The 18312-nt window shown below is 39.6% G+C and overlaps 1 protein-coding gene across 3 annotated transcripts in view; it reads right to left on the bottom strand.

Moving 5' to 3' along the window:
• Positions 1-11593, bottom strand: part of ITGAV (integrin subunit alpha V) — an 87143-nt gene extending 75550 nt beyond the window's left edge. For 2 of the 3 annotated variants that reach the window (XM_079924128.1, XM_079924130.1), the window contains exons 1-2: positions 10791-11593; positions 314-444 (exon numbers count right to left, since the gene is read on the bottom strand). In XM_079924128.1, the coding sequence (XP_079780254.1) occupies positions 314-444; positions 10791-10975 (316 nt within the window). In that variant the 5' untranslated portion in view covers positions 10976-11593. The remainder of the gene's footprint in view (positions 1-313; positions 445-10790) is intronic. The other variant, XM_079924129.1, reaches the window with a different exon arrangement.
• Between the last annotated feature and the right edge of the window lie 6719 nt (positions 11594-18312).

Raw genomic sequence — 18312 nt, 5'->3', positions numbered from 1 at the left:
CGCCACAACTACTGAGCCTGTGCTCTAGAGCCCACGTGCCACAACTACTGAGCCCACGTGCCACAACTACTGAGCCCATGTGCCACAACTACTGAAGCCCACAAGCCTAGAGCCTGTGCTCCACAACAAGAGAAGCCACTGCAATGAGAAGCCCGCACACCGCACCACAACGAAGACCCAACGCAGCAAAAAATAAATAAATAAATAAGTTTATTAAAAATATAAAATTCTATTCAAATGGGGAGAGGCAAAGGTAGGCGGAAAATATCAAATAAAAGAAATTAAGAAAAGGGACCACGGCATCAACATTTACCTGTTGCATCAAATTCAATTGGCTGGCACCCACGGTGAGAAGACCAGTCACACTTGAGGACTTGCCCTCCTTCCACGATCCCAGGCTGGGTAGTGTTTGCTTTGGGAGCTCCCACCAGAAGAAACATCCTGCTAAAATACAAAAGGCAAGACAAGACTTTAAGTGGCAAAAGCATAAATAATATCTTATGACTTAGGAAGAGCAATCATTCTCTTGATTTTATCCACAAATATTCTTTAAAAAACACTCACTGAGAGCATAATCCACCTTCATTATTCACTTGGTGCTCTTTTACATACATACATTATTCAATATAGTTTACTCATCCTAGTAACACATTATAAGGCAACTTCAGGGTTATATGTCATTTAAAAATTTATGCTGGCCAAACTGTACACTTTGAATAGGTACAGTTTATTATATGTCAATTATAGCTCAATTAATTTGTTTAAAATGTATGCTGGCTACAGACACGGACATTTCTCTTGATTTTTGTTTTTTTTGTGTGTGATTTTCTGTACACTTTCCATATCCTGAATAATGAACAAAAAAAATAAATGATTCTAAATAAATAGTTCTAAAGTATGGTAATTTTAAATATTATCATTTTTCCATTGGGAAAACTTACCTTGTTTTAAAACTACATACTTCAATTTTTTTTTTAATAGTGACTAACGAATGTCTTTTTTCACTGGATTAATCTAATCAATTCCTGGTCAAAGAATAGAAGCACTATTCAATTTCTTAACAGGATAAAATTAGCAAAAGACAAAATAATCAGGAGTCAGATTTTTAAGTAAAAGAGATCTTTTCTTTAGTTGTTTCTATTCATTCAGGAAAAAAATATGGATTGAGTGTCTCCTCTACTAAGGCACAGCTATGGGCACTAGAGAAACGAGGATGAATAAGACAATCTTGGTTCCTGCTCTCAGTGGAGCTTACATTCCCTTTGGGAAGAAATCCAGAAACTTGCCAAGAAAATTAGTCACTGTTACAAGTGCTACGAAAGAACCAACAATTGGCTGAGAGGTATTATTTGGGAACAAGGAGAGGAGACCTTCTTTAGATTAAGGGAAGTTACCTCTAAGGAATGGAGGGGAGACACTTCCTTTGGATAAAGGGATGTCTAAGGAAGTTATCTTTAAAGAACAGGGAGAAGAGACCTCTTTCAGATAAAGCAGCAAAGGGATTTACCTCTAAGTAAATTGAGATGTACGGGATTAGAAGAAGGTCGCCAAGGAGTGTCTGTGTGTTGGGAGTGAGGGGCTAAGTGAGTGGGATGGAGAGGTGGATGGGAGGGCCCCAGGCAGAGGTACAAAGACTCAAGGCGGGAAAGAGCTTAGTCTCCAAGAGTTACAAGGAAAGAGGTGTGGCTAAAGGAGAGCAAGCTGGGAATGGCACAAGATAAAACTGCGGAGCTTGGCAAGAGCTAAATCACACAAGGTCCTTTAGCCAGGTAAAACTTTTGGATTTTATCATAAGGTCCACGTGAAGCTTCTGAATGTTTTTTAAAGCAAGGGAATGATCTAATAAAGAAAATGAAATGTGGCACCTCATGGGGAAAGTATTAAGGGGGAGGGGGGGCAAAAATGGAACAAGAAAAGCGAGAGACTTTGAGCACCTGAGGGAGGAGGTGACGGTAAACTAGGCTGGGAGGACAGATGGAGAAGGAGATGCACGGGCAGATTTGGGAAATATCTGGAGTAGAATGAACGGGAACAGCTGGAGGCTTGAATGTGGTAGAAAGGGAAGATTAGAATAAAGCACGCCACCTAGGTTTCTTTCTGGAGTGCAGGGATGGGAGAACCACTTACTGTGCTAGAAAAGCCCAGAGAGTAGGGAAGCAGAAGGCAGACTAAGTACTTACAGGAAAACCAAGAGTTCAGTTCCTAACATGTTAGGTCGAAACACCTGTGAGACACCTAATTGGTGGTCTGTTGCTCTGAGGAGAGTTCTGCCCTTAGAGATAACGTGTTGAGAATGTCAACTTGGAACGGATGGGTTCACACAGGGAGAGGCTTCAGAGAGAAGTGGAAAGAGAGGAAGCAACAACATTTAAGTCAGAGAAAGAGGATAGAGTAAAAGAGGCTGAGAAGAAGCTAACTGAAATATAGGAGAAGAAAACAGGATACAGATAGACAAAGAAGGCCCTCAATAAATGCTGTCACCATTATCATTTCATTTCCTTGTTAAACACTAAGCCACTTACATTCTTCTGGCAAAGAAAATACTCATAATTGCTTTTCACTTTTTTGTGAAGTTATGAACAAACCTACATCTTAAATATGGAATGCTTTCATTTTAACTTTTATTTATCAATTTCATTTCTTCTGGATGTATTTGCTAAATCATATTTAGACCAGTCAAAAGACGGCTGTATGAAATGCTGGAACCCCGTTTTCGTACACTTATCTTAAAACTCCATACTCAAGATAAAGACAAAACTCCCAACCAAACCACACCCTGTTTAATAAAGCTTTATGCAGTCATAGTTGGCATCAGTAAAACACCAATGCTGGCTCTTTCTCCTCATAGCCAACTTAGTTTTCATTCAGCAAGAAATATTATAAAGCTGACTAAGATAGCCCTCAGCCCCCATGAATAAGAGAGCAGCTAAGTATCATTATGCCCTCCTTTTCTACAGCAGAGCTGGTTAACAGCTAAATTATACACACACACACATATATGAAATTTACCTTTTTCAACAGGTCAAAAATTTGGCCACAAAATCACAAAACTGCCCCTCCCCATCTGGATTAAATGATGTTTTAGTACATGATAGGCAAAAAAAAATATTTCAGATAAGTATACTTTTCAGGTCTACATCTGAAGAGGCATAGGCTCATTCCTGCAATAGCCCTAATAAGGGTAATACGAGCACAGGTATGTGTATGATTTTCATATTGTGGATAATGGCCAGTTCCAGGAGATCAGGACAGGAGCTGATTCTCAGAATTTGCCTAGAAAACTACAAGCAAACTCATTTCTGGACTGTCCTCACATGGCACACTACAGAATCTTTAATACTTTTTTATCAAAGCACTTCTTTCTACCTTATGATAAACTGCTTCCTTGAATGGAGGGAACCCTCAGTCATCTTTTTGCTGCCACATAACAAGCACTCAAGAAAAGCTTTTTAAATTGACAACTGAGTAGCAAGTAAATTTGATAGTTATAATTCTCAATCAGAACAGCCATACATAAAAAGCCATCTCCACTATCACCAACCCCTGTAGAATGCAGAAATCATCCTCTAATAAACATCTGATTATTTAAATTATCCTTAAAATAATTTCTTTCTGTAACGTTTCTCTTCTTAATTTTGGATTTCAGATACTTTCTTTACTTGGTACTCAAGACAGAGAGGGCTGGAAAGTTATTAGGGGACACAGACTTCAGCAAAGACAGAAAAAAGGGCGTCGAGGAGAGTTCTGAATGGAAACTGCACTCACTATTGGCAGCACAGAGCTCTAGTTCCTTGGATAGGATCAGGAACAAGACTGCTGCTTTTCATCAGACCATTTGCACATTATAGGCATGAAATGATGGTAATTAGATGTACTAATATGGGTGTTCATCAAGTTTTCCTAAGCATACCTTCATGTGCAGTCTTGCACATTGGTGAAATGCCACAGAAATGGTAGAATAATATAAAAGGAATGTGTGAGCATTCTCAGTTTCTAAGTGCTAGGTTAATGAGGGGAAAAAGCTGAGAAATAAAGTTCTTTGTGCAAAGTGTCAACATGATATTTAAGCTCCTTTTAAGAGTGTTATAGAAAGTTTTAAAAGAGAAAAATGGAGAGATAAAGACAGTAAGACTGCCTTAGACAAATGTTAAGTCCTAAGAGGGAGGTGTGGAGAGAAAAATTAAGTATTTGTAGAGATTAAAGGGTACCGAATGGTGAAAGATGCTATATGAGAAAATTAAGGACTATAAAAGCAACACATATTACAGAAAACAAAAGCCTGTTAATGTGTCGGGAGGGTGAATTTTATGTCTTGTGTCTTTCTGCCACAATAACAAAAAACAGCCTGTTAATGAAACGCCTTACAAAAATATTAAATCATTACGACTTGAAGTTCATCTAGGAATGTCTAATGAATGTCTACAACAGCTTAATTAAAGTAAAAGAAGTGACAGACCAGAAAAAATTTCGCAATATAAGCAGCATTGTCTAATGGGCAGTTTGGGGCTAAAGGTTCCAGTCACCATATAAATCAACTGAGAAAGTCACTTTAAATCTCTGAGCCTCAGTTTCCTGTTCTATTGAATGGAAATAACAATGCCCACTATAATTACTTAAAAAAGAAAATTTCTGAATGTGGATAGTTTAGATAAAAGTAAACTTAGAAAATGTGAACGCATCATAAAAATACAAGATGATGACAGCAGAACTAAAAACAATAAAATACTCCTTAATGAAGTAGGAATAAAAGTTAAAATCTGTTTTCAAGGGCCATTAATTAACCCAAACGCAAGCTCTCAAGAGAGAAAAAAAAAAAAAAAGGATAGGTAATAGTTGGCTTGCAACATTTCCTGACAATGGTGGAGAGTTGGGGAAGATACACAGAGTTAGCTGAGGCTGACAGAGATTTCTCTGGTAAGCAGCAAAAATCTGAAGCTGAGCAACTTAGTTTCATATGCTTGCAACTTCTTCCTGACAGAATCCATCTCCCTTCCAAAAAGTTTGCCCAAGAACAGTATCAGGATCCCCATCCTCACCATTCTTTTTATTATTTATTTATTTATTTTTGCGGTACTAGGGCCTCTCACTGCTGTGGCCTCTCCCGTTGCGGAGCACAGGCTCCAGACGCGCAGGCTCAGCGGCCATGGCTCACGGGCCCAGCCACTCCGCGGCATGTGGGATCTTCCCGGACCGGGGCACGAACCCGTGTCCCCTGCATCGGCAGGCGGACTCTCAACCACTGTGCCACCAGGGAAGCCCTTCACCATTCTTTTTAAATGACTCGAATCATTTTCATTAAATGACTTTAAAATTAAGGTTTACATATATGAGCAAGCCATTAATATCATGCCAAGAAATTCTGAAAGATAAAGAGTAGCAATGTGTGTTTGGGGGAAGAGGGGGAAGAGAATAAGAAAGAGGGAGGGAGGGAAAGTGGGGGAGAAAGGAGAGAGGGAGGGACAGAACGATGGAGGGAGGAGAGGTAGCGGAGCAAGGGCAAGGGAGGGAGAAGGAGAGAAGAAAGGGGAGGTAGTAACGGAGAGGGGGAGGAAGGGGAAGAGGATGGGAGAGACAAGAGGATTCAAGAAGCCAACCAGGAGGATGCCCTTCGGATGCACTTTCAATCCAAAGTGTACTTTAAGGGCAGCTGCTTCAGGGAACATGACCTTGACTACCAAGGAGAGACAACCAGCCAAACAATGACAAGTACATTTTTTAAACTCTCCAAATGAACTAAGTTATTTGGCTGCTTTCAGCACTGACTTTTCCAAGATAAAGCATGGTTAATATATTTTGGCTGACTCTGGTTGACCAGTGAGGCTTCACCAAAAGGAACTTCTGAAAAATTATCATATACGTATATATAAAGAAACGTGTTACTGAATGTTACTTAAGAGCTATAATTCCAGTCTCATTTACCTTTCACTAAAAAAAAAAAAAGCTACAGTCAACATTTATGTGATGTAAAACAGATGCATTAACTATAAATCCTATACATTTTCCCTTCTCTTCTATAATATCCTATAAACCTTGGGCCTTAAGCAGGAGAAATCAACATAGGATTTGCCTTCTAAGTATATAATGATGATAGAATCTATGCACATATATTATTTATGATAAGAAAAAAGAACCAGGGGCTTCCCTGGTGGTGCAGTGGTTAAGAATCCGCATCCCAATGCAGGGGACACAGGTTCGAGCCCTGGTCCCTGGTCCGGGAAGAACCCACATGCCACGGAGCAACTAAGCCTGTGTGCCACAACTACTGAGCCTGCGCTCTAGAGCCTGCAAGCCACAACTACTGAGCCCACGAGCCACAACTACTGAAGCCCGTGCGCCTTGACCCTGTGCTCCACAACAAGAGAAGCCACCACAGTGAGAAGCCCGGCACCGCAACTAAGAGAAGCCCCCGCTCTCCACAACTTGAGAAAGCCCGCGCGTAGCAAAGAAGACCCAACGCAGGCAAAAATAAATAAATAAATTTTTTAAAAAAAGAAAGAAGAACCAATATAGCCAGAGCCACAGTAAAATAAGCTGGTGTCGCTTTGTAAAGGGTTGTGAAGATGGTTACAAAGGTGAAGAGAGAAACGGGACATAAGCTTTTAAAAGTAGATGCAGACTGGGACAGACTGAAAGGGGCCTTCATTCAGTTTAAGCAGTTTGGACTTTATCTCTGGACATGAGAACATTTTCGAGGAAATTTTAGCAGCAGAATACCAGGATCAAAAGATGCTTCAGAAAGATAAAACTATTAGAAACATGTAAGACGTTTTGCAGGTCTGAGAGCTAAATGATGGGCAGAGGGGTGATGACCTGAGTGCCACAGACCACGCTTGTAACGACTGGCCAAACTACAAGTGGAAAGCAGAGGTGGATGCAAGAAACATTAACAAGGGCTTCCCTGGCGGCACAGTGGTTAAGAATTTGCCTGCCAGTGCAGGGGACACAGGTTCGAGCCCTGGTCCGGAAGATCCCACATGCCGCAGATCAACTAAGCCCGTGCGCCACAACTACTGAGCCTGCCCTCTAGAGCCCACGAGCCACAACTACTGAAGCCTGCAATGAGAAGCCCGCGCACCGCAAGGAAGAGTAGCCCCCGCTCGCTGCAACTAGAGAAAGCCGCACCCAGCAACAAAGCCCCAATGCAGCCAAAAATAAATAATAAATAAATTAATAATAATAAAAAAAAGAAACATTAACAAGGAAGAATTTCTAGGATCTTCTGCCTGGTGACTAATCACTGACTAATATTAGGGGTGTCCAGTAGGAGAGACAAAGAAAAATAGAAAATGAGAGGGAGGAATATGAAATTATTTGCAGGGCGACAGAGAAAATGATGGTGCCATTAATAGAAACAGAGGTACAACTGACATCACTTGGTGAAAAAGAGTTCATTTTTTGTAAAATTCTTTCTACTCAAGAAGAAATGATCCACAGGCTGTTGAATATAAAGTTAGAGCTCTGCTTTTAGATCGAAGATGAAGCCAGGGCAGCAGTATGGTTTTAAAAGCTCTCCAAGTGTTGCAAATAGGAAGTTAGGATTGAGAACCATTGTATGTTCTGTGGGACCTTCTGCGACCAGGGCACACTCACCCACACCTTGTCTTTGGGGTCATAGGACATGAAGTAACTGTAAATAAGGCTCCAACAGTGTTTAACAGGGGAAAAAGCAAGTCTTGTAATCCGGTGTTGCTCACTATAGCATTATTTTAAAATAAATATATATGTAAAACGAGAACTGTATAACATATCTTAAAAGTAAGAAAATTATTCATTTTCTTCTTAAAATTTTAAAATTTGAATACAAAAAATTAAACGTAATTTGAATTTCATTTCCTCTGCGTTTTGTTCCCATCTTTTCCCTTACCCCACACCATCCCACTCAAACAGCTAAAGGCTGCAAACTCTTCCAGCTTCAGTTTCCTGTTCTGTAAGAGTGAATTTATCTGCTTCCCTATTTCCCCTGGTGGTCTATGGTGTAGAGTAAAATGAGATATCACAAGTAAAAGTGCTTTGTAAATTATAAAATAGGTCAAGCAATGTAAGATATCATTATTATAACTAAGCCTAGGGTGTAATTTTTAATTTCTCCAATTATTCTCCACAAGAAAAACATGCCTTTACTTCTTGGCCTGTATACAGTATTTAAATTTTACTTTAAGTTTGGCAATATAGTCACCATAAATTAATTCATACAGGAAAAATAATAGGAAGTGCTAATGTTTTATTTTTCACAATTTTTTTCCTTTTTTAAGTATAGCTAATTTACAGTGTTGTGTTAGTTTCTGGTGTACAGCAAAGTGATTCAGTTATACACACATATTCATATAATATATATGTTCTTTTTCATATTCTTTTCCATTATAGTTTATTACAGGATATTGAATATAGTTTCCTGTGCTATACAGTAAATCCTTGTTGTTTATTTATTTTATATATAGTAGTTTGTATCTTCTAATCTCCAAATCCTAATTTATCCTCCCCCACCTTTCCTCTTTGGTAACCATAAGTTTGTTTTCTATATTTTTCAAATCATAATTTTTGTGACTTTTCACTTCAAACCTAAGACTCATTCCTGGAGGAATTTTATTGTGGAGTCACCTTAATGTTTTTGCTTAGTACTTTCTTTTTCCTTCTTTTTAATTAACATTGATTCATTAGTTTTCACAACAATATGGAGATAATTCAATAACAATTTTCTGTAACAAGAAACAAGAAAAATGAGACAGAAAACAGTTCTATAGCTTGCCAGAGGTATTTAGACACCTATAGAAACCGGAAGCAGCAGGAGACCTCATTACCCTTGCTTCCTCATTAATACTAGCACTCTTCCTTCAGAAGAAAGGAAACTTTAATTAGCACTTTTCTATTATGTGAATTTTTTTTCCCTTTAGAAGTTTATTATCACACCAAATAACAACAATAAATGCAGCTGGTAATATTGTAAATGGCATCCTCATGCACCCTGGATTCCAATGCGTGTTAACTTTAAAAGTACCCTTTTACAAAATTAAGCATAAGTTTGCATTAATCTTTGTTAAACCTGAAAAGCTCAGAAGTAGAAACCTTTGTTTACATATATTTTGGGGTTTTTTAATCTCAAAGTTGATTTATATTTTTTATCTTAGGCTATACCTAGACCTCACTAGTCTATCAGTAACAAAGTCACTGAAGAAAGTTTCAAAATGTTATATGAAACCAAACCAAGTTCAATTTTACCTTACCATTAAAGGCCCACGTGGGAGGTCATGTAAACAAACCTGTGAGGTCATAGTATATTCAACAACTACAATGACTAATCACAAATTAGCCATCCAGCCTCGCAACCAAAAATAGGAAATATGCTAACAGTTCAGTATTACTGCATTTTCCATAGTAAAAACACTTAAAGTTTATCATTTTGTCATGTGTCTTTACACGACAGAACTCAGAGGGTTGCCACCGAATCAAGAGCAACATTTGCAAACCACTCCATCAATTTGTAAGTATTTAAGTGCTAACTCTGGCTACTCTAAGTACCAACTCTTGACAAAAGACAATATATATTTTCAAAATTATTAGAATTTCTGTAGAAATTAAATCCAAAACAGCACCCTTGGAAGCAACTAAAATCCTCTGCACTATAAAAGCATACATCCTGACGAATGTTGTAAGAGTCATGGAAAAATATTTAGATCATCCTCAAATTAGGCATGTAGGAATAGGAAAAATAGTACTAAAAAGTAATGACCATTACAATTATCCTCCCTCTCCCCCCAAAAAAACCATACTTTAAAGTATAGAAAAAAATTAAGAACAAAAATACGTTGTTACAATTTCTAAGAGCTTAGAAAGAACTCTAAGAACAGTTCTCCCTCTTGGAAACAAGATTTAAACATCAGAAGACATCCAGGGAACACATTAAATCAGTATTTCTAACGCTAAAAAAGGGGGTGGTGTGGTGAGAATGACGTCAGCGTTCGGTAAGGTCAGAGACAACTTTTAATCCAATAATGACAATAACTCTGTTCCAAATCCTGTGCAACGCGAAACGCTGGCAATTTGAAACATAACTGAATTCTTAAATACTACAGTATTCAAATGACCTTTAGTGAGTGAAAACTCAGCAAACATGCTTGTTCTTTCTGAACAATGACCTAAATAATGAATCACTATAAAAAGAACAGATGACACATCCAATTCATCTGTTCACCCTCAAATGTGCAAAGGTTTGACAGTCTCAGAGATAAGACACAATGAATTTACTACGACAGAATGGTCATTTTAGTCATCAGAATGTCTGGAAAAGGAGATGAGGAGAAACAGAATCAGACCGAGAGGAGTAAAGAATTGGGAAGGGCTTGTTTAGGAAGAGCGAAAAACACGGGTGTTTAAGTCTGTGAAGCCAAAAAACAAAAAGACTCCAGGGAAGGCTAACTAGTACGGGAGAAAAAGAAGTTCGGAAATTAAATTGACCAAGTCCCGGACACCGGCAAAGGCGGCGCGGTGTCCAGCCATACCAGCCTTTGTTGATTTCCGACTTTCCCCTAATTTCAAGCACAGGTCTGCTTCAAAGCGCTCCCTCTGAGGAGAGGAGAAGGGGGAACTGGGTGGTGGGAGGTGCGCGGGTTCACCTCCCCCAAGCATTGCATCCACCCAGAACCTAAATCGCCCAGTGGGGGGAGGGAGGGTTAGAGGAAACGGATAGAAAGGCGCCGGGATCTCTTGCAGAGATCTCTCCCTGTGGGAAATCGCAGGGTGGGTGCGCGCGATGGGGGAGGGGGCCGACTCCCCTTCCAAGTGCGGCCACTTACGAAGACGCGCTGGGTACGAAGAAATCGACCGCGAAGCCGAAGTAACTTCCCTCGGGGCCAGAGTACTCCGCAGGACTGTCCACATCTAGATTGAAGGCGCCGCAAAGAGGCAGCAGGAATCCGGGGAGAAGGAGAAGGAGGCGGCGGGGGCGAAGGCGCAGCCGCCGCCGCGGCAGGGAAGCCATCGCCGAAGTGCGCGCGGGGCGCCGAGCCCGGAGACGCGGCCACCCCGCCCGGAGCGCACGGTGCCCGCGGCCCGCCGCCTGCGCGCGCCGAAACTTGCCAGCTGCTCGCTTCCCGGCGAGTCCCGGACAGCGCCGGGGGAAGCAGGAGGGCTGAGCTCCCGAGCGGCCGCCCGGGAAGTGGGGCGCAGGGCGCGCGGGGCGGGGATAGCAGCGCGGGCGGCCCCTCGCCTCCCTCTCGCTCAGCCGCTCACCGCCGCGCCTCGGGCTCGGGACTGCTGGTCTGGGCGCCGCACCCCCAGCCAGAGCGCTGCCGCGGCCAGTGGGAGGAGGCAGAGCAGGAGGAGGAACCGCCCCGGAGGCTGAGCCAACGCGCAGGAGGAAGTGGGGGAAGAGAGTCGGCCTCGGCCTGGGACAAGTCGAGCGCACTTCCGCGCGCGCTGTCGTCTCCTGTCCCGAGAACAGAGCTCCTGTACCGAGGCCCCAGACGCTCAGAGCCCTCTGGGAGCACTCCTGGACTAGGGCCTCAGACCCAGGACCGGGAGGAGGGAGGTGGCGGGGTGGGGGGAGATGCTTAAGCGTCCCAACCCGCCCGCGTCCAACAGAGCGCCAAGGGCACCCGAATGCCGCCGGCAACTCCTGTGCGACTTTTATTTAAAAGTGAGGAAAGCTTTATCCGTTTCTCGTGTTTCTGCTACTTAAAAGCCTCGCAGGCACTCACAACCGAAACTCTATAATTATGGTCGTTTTCCTCCCCACTCGAGCCCACACGCAAACACTGAACTTAATTATAAACTTTCAGAATGCTAGCACAGCCTCTTCCAGGCAAGTTGTATTAAAGCTGAACTTCAGCCGTCCACGAAAGGATGGGCAAGGCAAAGAATCAGCAGAAATCGTTTTAAATCACATCAGATTAGTCGAAACCTTATTCCTAGTTTATTAGGGGAAGTCGCATGATTCGGATAACTAACTGGTTGATTTAGGACATTTGGGTAGAAATACGATTTTAGAGTTGGAAGAAGGAATATGCACCTTGGGGTCCCTTGGGGCTTGCTTGCTGCTGGTGTTTTCCATCCAGGCCCCCGCCAGCGGGACTGAGGAAGGAACCTTGACCTTCTCCTTTATATTCACAAGTCCTAGCACCTTGCCGGGCAGACAGTAAGCAATCATTAAAATGTTGAATGAATGAATGAATGGAGATGAAATGATGAGTAAACTTTGCCCAGAGAAGTGACTTCCCCATATTCTGTATCACGTGCTAAAGAATTTGGTGAACAGTATAAATAGCACTTTTTGGATCTTAAAAACTTACAAGTATTAGAACAGTAATTTCGAATGTAACTATTAACACTCAATTACAATGCACATTAATTGAGTTTAATCCTGTGAAGGGATATGTATGTAAATTGAAGTCTCTAATTTGAATATATAGTACTTCATTGCATCATATATTTTGACTTTTAAATGTGACTAAAAGATATGCAGCAAAACCTCAGGCATGTTTTACAAGATATGGTCCAGCACTTGCCTAAAGGAAATTACCATGTGAGACAGGCAATCCTACACAAATACTTACACATAAATACAAATGTACCTTTCTCCTCACCATGTTCTGTGGTACACAGAGAGGCCACAGGTATGTACACACAAACCCAAAGGGTCATTTATGCCTTAAAAGCCTGAGAACCAATCCCCTTGGAAATCCACCCAGATAGGGAGGGCAGAAGAGTGTTTGAACGCTGACTGGACCCAGTAAGCTCTCTCACTCCTCAACATCTGATCCAGGACAGAGGTCCAACAGACCAGAGGTGTGGAGGGAAGAAATGAGAAAACCAGGAAAAGGAAAAAGCCAAAGCCATGGCAACATGCATGTGCCCCCTGAAACTTGAGTGAATGAGGACCACATTTCTATGAGGAGACTGTGAACCAGGATAAGCCAGTATCTTAAGGCACCCAGGGTTGTAAATGCAGGCATTTTTGTAACAGAGTAGTCAGGCTTGAGCGGTCATCTATCCAGCACCTTGCAAATTGAGGGAGTTTATTACAGTACATATCAATTCAGCCAGCGCTTATTCAGAATCCACAATGTGCTGGGTACTGTATGTATAGGAGAGGGAAAGAGTGTATTTTATGCTACAGATGAAAACCTATGCCCCTCCCCCATTCCCATGGCACTCTTTAAACTACATTATAACAATTTTCCAATTTAAGACAACTATATAATATATTGACATTAAGTATAATCACTTTTTTACAGAGAAAATAAAATAGTAAATAGTAAAAGGATTTTGACTTTGAATTTTACCCCCTACTGCTTTATCCTATGATTAAAATCTTGATTCTACTGATTTCTATAAATTCAAATGCCTGAGTTCAATTAGTTTTGTGACCCTAGGCAAATGACTCCAATCATTATGTGCCTCAGTTTTCTTATCAAAGGAGCTCAGTCCAGTTACCATAAAATAATTTAAGAGGAATTTCAAATTTTTATTTTTCAGCTGACATCAAGGAGGATTCAGTTCATAATCCACAGAAACCCTTTTGAAATCCCCTTTTTCCACTCTCCATTTCTCTACAGCCCTTAATCCACTAAACCCAACAGACCCTACAGTGTTTGTTGCATTGCTTTTTTGTCCAACTCTCGCTTGCCTCTCCTCTCCCAGCTATTTATTAGGGAGATTTACTTGGCCACATCACCCCCAGTACTGCCTTTCTTTTTTATATTTATTTTTATTGAGATAACATTGGTTTATTACATTATATAACTTTCATGGGTACAGCATTATATTTCTACTTCTATGTACCCTACAGAGAGCTGCCTTTTCCTCTCTGTATCACAAAAGATCCCCGCCAGCCCTTGGGTGTGTGGAAGAGAAGAGAAGGAAGGCAGAAAACTTGTCTCCTTTCTGGGCTTTGTTTCCTAATCTGCTCCTTCAATGTTAGGGTTGTCCTGGTGTCTGTGTTTGATTCACTGCATTTCTCATCCGACACATCCCCAGCATGATCTTACTCACAGTCATGCCCTTACCACTCCCCACCTCACAAAGTACTTTTAGCCATATTAAATCAATTACATATTAAATTAATTATTTACGGTGTCCCCAGAATGCCATCTTTGTTCACAGGTCTCTATCTTCCTAGAAAACATTAGCCCTCCTCCTCAATCAGCCTTCATCCTTCTGCCACATACAAACCTACACAATGCCCTCTACCTGGCTATTTCTTACCCTCCTTTCAAGATGTGTATCAGGCATCATCATGTCCTCTAGGAAGCCTTCTATCAGGAACCATGCCTTTTGCTTTTGTATCCTCTGAGCTCAACACTGAGCACAGCAATGGAATTAATTCCATTGTTCAGAGACAATAATAACTAACATTTTTATTAAGTATATTCATTATGTACTGGGAACTGTGCTAAGTATTTTGTGTATATATTAAGTCATTTGTTAGGTAGTTTCTATTAATATGCTCAATTTAAAGACGAAGAAACTGATTCTCTACTAGATCGAATAATTTTTCCAAGGTCACAAAGGTAGTGTGGCAGAGGCAGATTTGGAATGCATGATGGTCAGACTCCAAGCTCACACCCATTAGCACTAAGTTGCCTCTTACGGTATAAAGATACATAATATAACAATACAAGGATAACAAAGATAAAAGAGTAATATATTCAAAGTGATCTGAAAGTTTACTTAAATTATCTTTACCCTTAATCCATGCTGTAGCATGTTTACCAATAAAATATTTTAATCAAACTTTATTATTGGTTGTATTCATCACTAACTTAGCAAGGTTTGTCTAAGAAGAAATTATAAAAGAGTAACTGAACAATGGTAGTAAAGACTAGAAATCGTCTTAACCTACTAAAGTTTTATTATGAAGAAAATAGTTGTAAGTGAATTTTTTGTGATGTTAATATGAAAGAGAAGAGACAATTTCGTATGTATATTCCATCTTCTAATCTCTTCACATCTTCTGACCTCCATATCTTTGTGGTCAAGGAAGGGCACTGGTGATGATCTCCAAGGTCCTCCCCACCCCTGAGAACCTGGGGCCTCAGTGACCTCCCCAGAGTAACTAGGGTGGTTGTTGACAGCCCCCATGGAACAAAGTCATCTGGTCTCATTCATATCTCCTTCCCCCACACTAGGCAGAATAATGATGTCCACTAAGGAGAAATTGGCTCACATCCATGAATATCAAGGAGGAGAATTGTTTTTCATCCTCATCTATAAGTAATATATTTATATTTTCATAACAGTAGGAAATCAATTATTTGTGGCATTTAGAACACTTTTTCCACGTACTAGGAAAAGTTAGTTACAAACTTGAGAAGTCTGAGATAAATGCTGGGAAAAATGTGGAAATATCTTCATTCCCTTGTTTAAAGAACAAGACATGGATAACTAATCTTTCAAAGTTTCAAAAACAAAAATGCAGCTCTTCTCTAAACTCTTTTGTTTTTAATGGATTTAACTTAAATGGACTATTGCTTAATAGAAATATTTACTATCCAGGAAACTTCTTTGGATTTTTCCCACTCAGCACTGAGTATGTTGGTAAGCCAAAGAAAACATGTATTGTCAAAAGATTAAGATCTGGCCTGATTAATAGGTAACATTTCACCATCTATATATTTCTTTTCTCTCCAACATGCATTTAGTTTATTCATCTCATACAATCTGGTTTTTAAATTTTCATCTTTTCTCTTTAATATCATGGGACTTAAAGGTCAAACTGAAAAGACCATATTGATTACTTTTGTATAAAAATCCTAAGAATGTACATGTATGAATGCCAAAATTGAAAATAATGACATCACTACATAATCTCAAGTGTGAAGAGAAAGTTAGTGAATGGATTAAGAAACTATACATAAAACATATGGTTTCTATTAGATTCAAACTTAGATTTAAAATATCCAGCATATTTCCTCCTGAAAATGCATATTTATTGAGCATCTTTTTCCTGGTTCTATTGCCTTAAGAGTCCTTTCTCAAACAACTTTCAGGGTTTGAATAACCTATGATAGAAGATATCCTAGAAAGTTGAGATTCAAAGCACCAAAATCGAAATCACAAAACAGGTAACTTTCATGCCTGTGAACAGAACAAGCTCTTGTTCTGTGCCTGAAGGGAGCAGAGCACTTTGGGCAGGAAGCTTCAGTACCAGTACGGTCGGTAAGCACCCGTGCAGATCTCCTCCAGTCTTATAAATATGCCGCACTCACCCCTTCCTCTGTGCCTCTGTTCCTGAGGTTCTTTTTTCCTCACCCTGGAATATCATTCTTTCACCTGCTCTCCTATCGCAATTCCACCCAAACTTCAGCATTCAGCGCAAGACTTCTCCAGGGAGATTTACATGGCTTCATTGTCTCCCTTTTCTTTAAAATGGCTTGTATTTCCAAGTCTAATCCACTCACAACTTAGCATTTAATTATTCCTGTGTTAATTTCCTGGTGTTTTTGACAGTATTTGAATATAATTCTATTTAATATTAATTCTTGATATATTCAGGTATCTTAGATTCTTCCTAGTGAAATTATCAGTTCCTTAAAAATAGCTATGTTTTCATAATTTATATATTCTTCCATAACATTGAATACAGTGCTGAATTTATATTTCAAAAAAATCACAAAGAACCTGTTGATGAATTTTGTCTGTAAATTCCATGGGAGAAGCGGACATGTTGATCTTTTCCCCCCAGCTTTATTGAGGTATACTTGACAAATAAAATTGCAATGACTGTGTTGATCTTACCCATCATTAAATGCCCAGTGCCCAGCACAGTTCTTTTTGAATAGCAAGAAACCAAGAAGTATTTGTTGAAGGATAAATGAATGAAAGTGTGAGTAAAAAAGGAATTGTGACCTTAAATTGAACACACGAAGGTAACAAGTCAATAAATAGTCTTGCATAAATGAATGAATGATGTACTTTTCAAGAAGTAGGAAAGTCCAAGGATATCTAATAGATTCATTTTATAAGTAGCAAGGAAATGGGATTAAGCTACTAACTTCATCTAGAAGAGTAGCTGTTTTCCATTCCTTGTTGCAATTTGGGATTAGGATATGGAGCTTATGAAGGATATAAAAATTAATCATGAATAGCAAGAAACATCCTGTGCACTCTTGGGGTTCTCTGCATCTCTTTGTGAAAAACCACTTTACTTTCATGATAGGCATTCTTTACTCCAAGGACACGCCTGATGGTTTTCAGAATTTCCCTTCAAATGATCAACATGTAAAAATGTAAAAGGAAGATCATGCATATTATTCCATTTAAACTAATTAAATATTACAGACTCCTCTTACATTATAACTGCTTAAGGGGATTTAATTTTTTTTTAAAGGCTTAAAGTGTTGATGTGTACTCTGATGTGTGCTAAGAAATAGATCACACTTCTCAGTACAGCACATATAATACAAGAAAAAAAATCCATGTGTGGAAGAGGGTAATGCTGTCTGCTACTCTTCAATCATTGGAAAGTCAAATTAGAGGCTTAGATATAGAGAGCAAAGTGTTTGTAGTATATTCAGAATTAGCAAACATATTTTTTAAAAATAATACATAAAAACCATAGAATTTTTTATAAATCACTGTTTTTTTTAATGCCATGAGTCATAGAAGGAATCGTGGTGTAAGTTTAAATGTTTTTGGCCCTTGATAGATGATTGCTAATGCTTTCCTCCTACTAATCATTTAGTATAAATGTAGCCTTACTTTTACTGGAGATTATAAACCAAAACCTCTAATTCCTTTTTTTTTTTTTTTTTTGGGCTGTGCCATGCAGCTTGTGGGATCATGGTTCCCCGACCAGGGATTGAATCCGGGCCCGCCGGGGAATTCCCAAAACCCCTAATTCTTTTTTCCATCAGATTTATAATAAATTTAAACACTCATAATCAGAAGATCTTTAAAAAATAAACTCTACAGAGTCATGCATATGTTTATTTCTTGGAAAAAATGGCAAGAAGATGTGTCATTAATGACAAAACACAGTATTTGTATAATATGTATGTATAGGTCCTGAAATTCTTTTCCTTAGATACATGATTTAATCCTACTATTGTTTAGTAATGTCATCTAAATGATTGTTATTTTCTTGTTAAACATTATCTCCAAAAGAACGAAAAAAAAATCATCTCCATGTCACTAAAAGACATAGCTAGACATATGTCTACATAACACAATTTTGCAGAAGACACTTCAATATCAAAAACATAAGAAGGTAATCCTACAATAGCATTTTTTGTTTTTAACTTTTTAATGTTTTTTTTTTTGGCCACACCACACAGCTTGTGGGATCTTAGTTCCCTGACCAGGGATCGAACCCGGACC

This window comes from Stenella coeruleoalba (genome assembly GCF_951394435.1).
Source record: "Stenella coeruleoalba genome assembly, chromosome: 6".
Taxonomy (NCBI): domain Eukaryota; kingdom Metazoa; phylum Chordata; class Mammalia; order Artiodactyla; family Delphinidae; genus Stenella; species Stenella coeruleoalba.
Note: the sequence above shows the minus strand (reverse complement) of the source record. Positions and strands in the feature narration are given on the sequence as shown.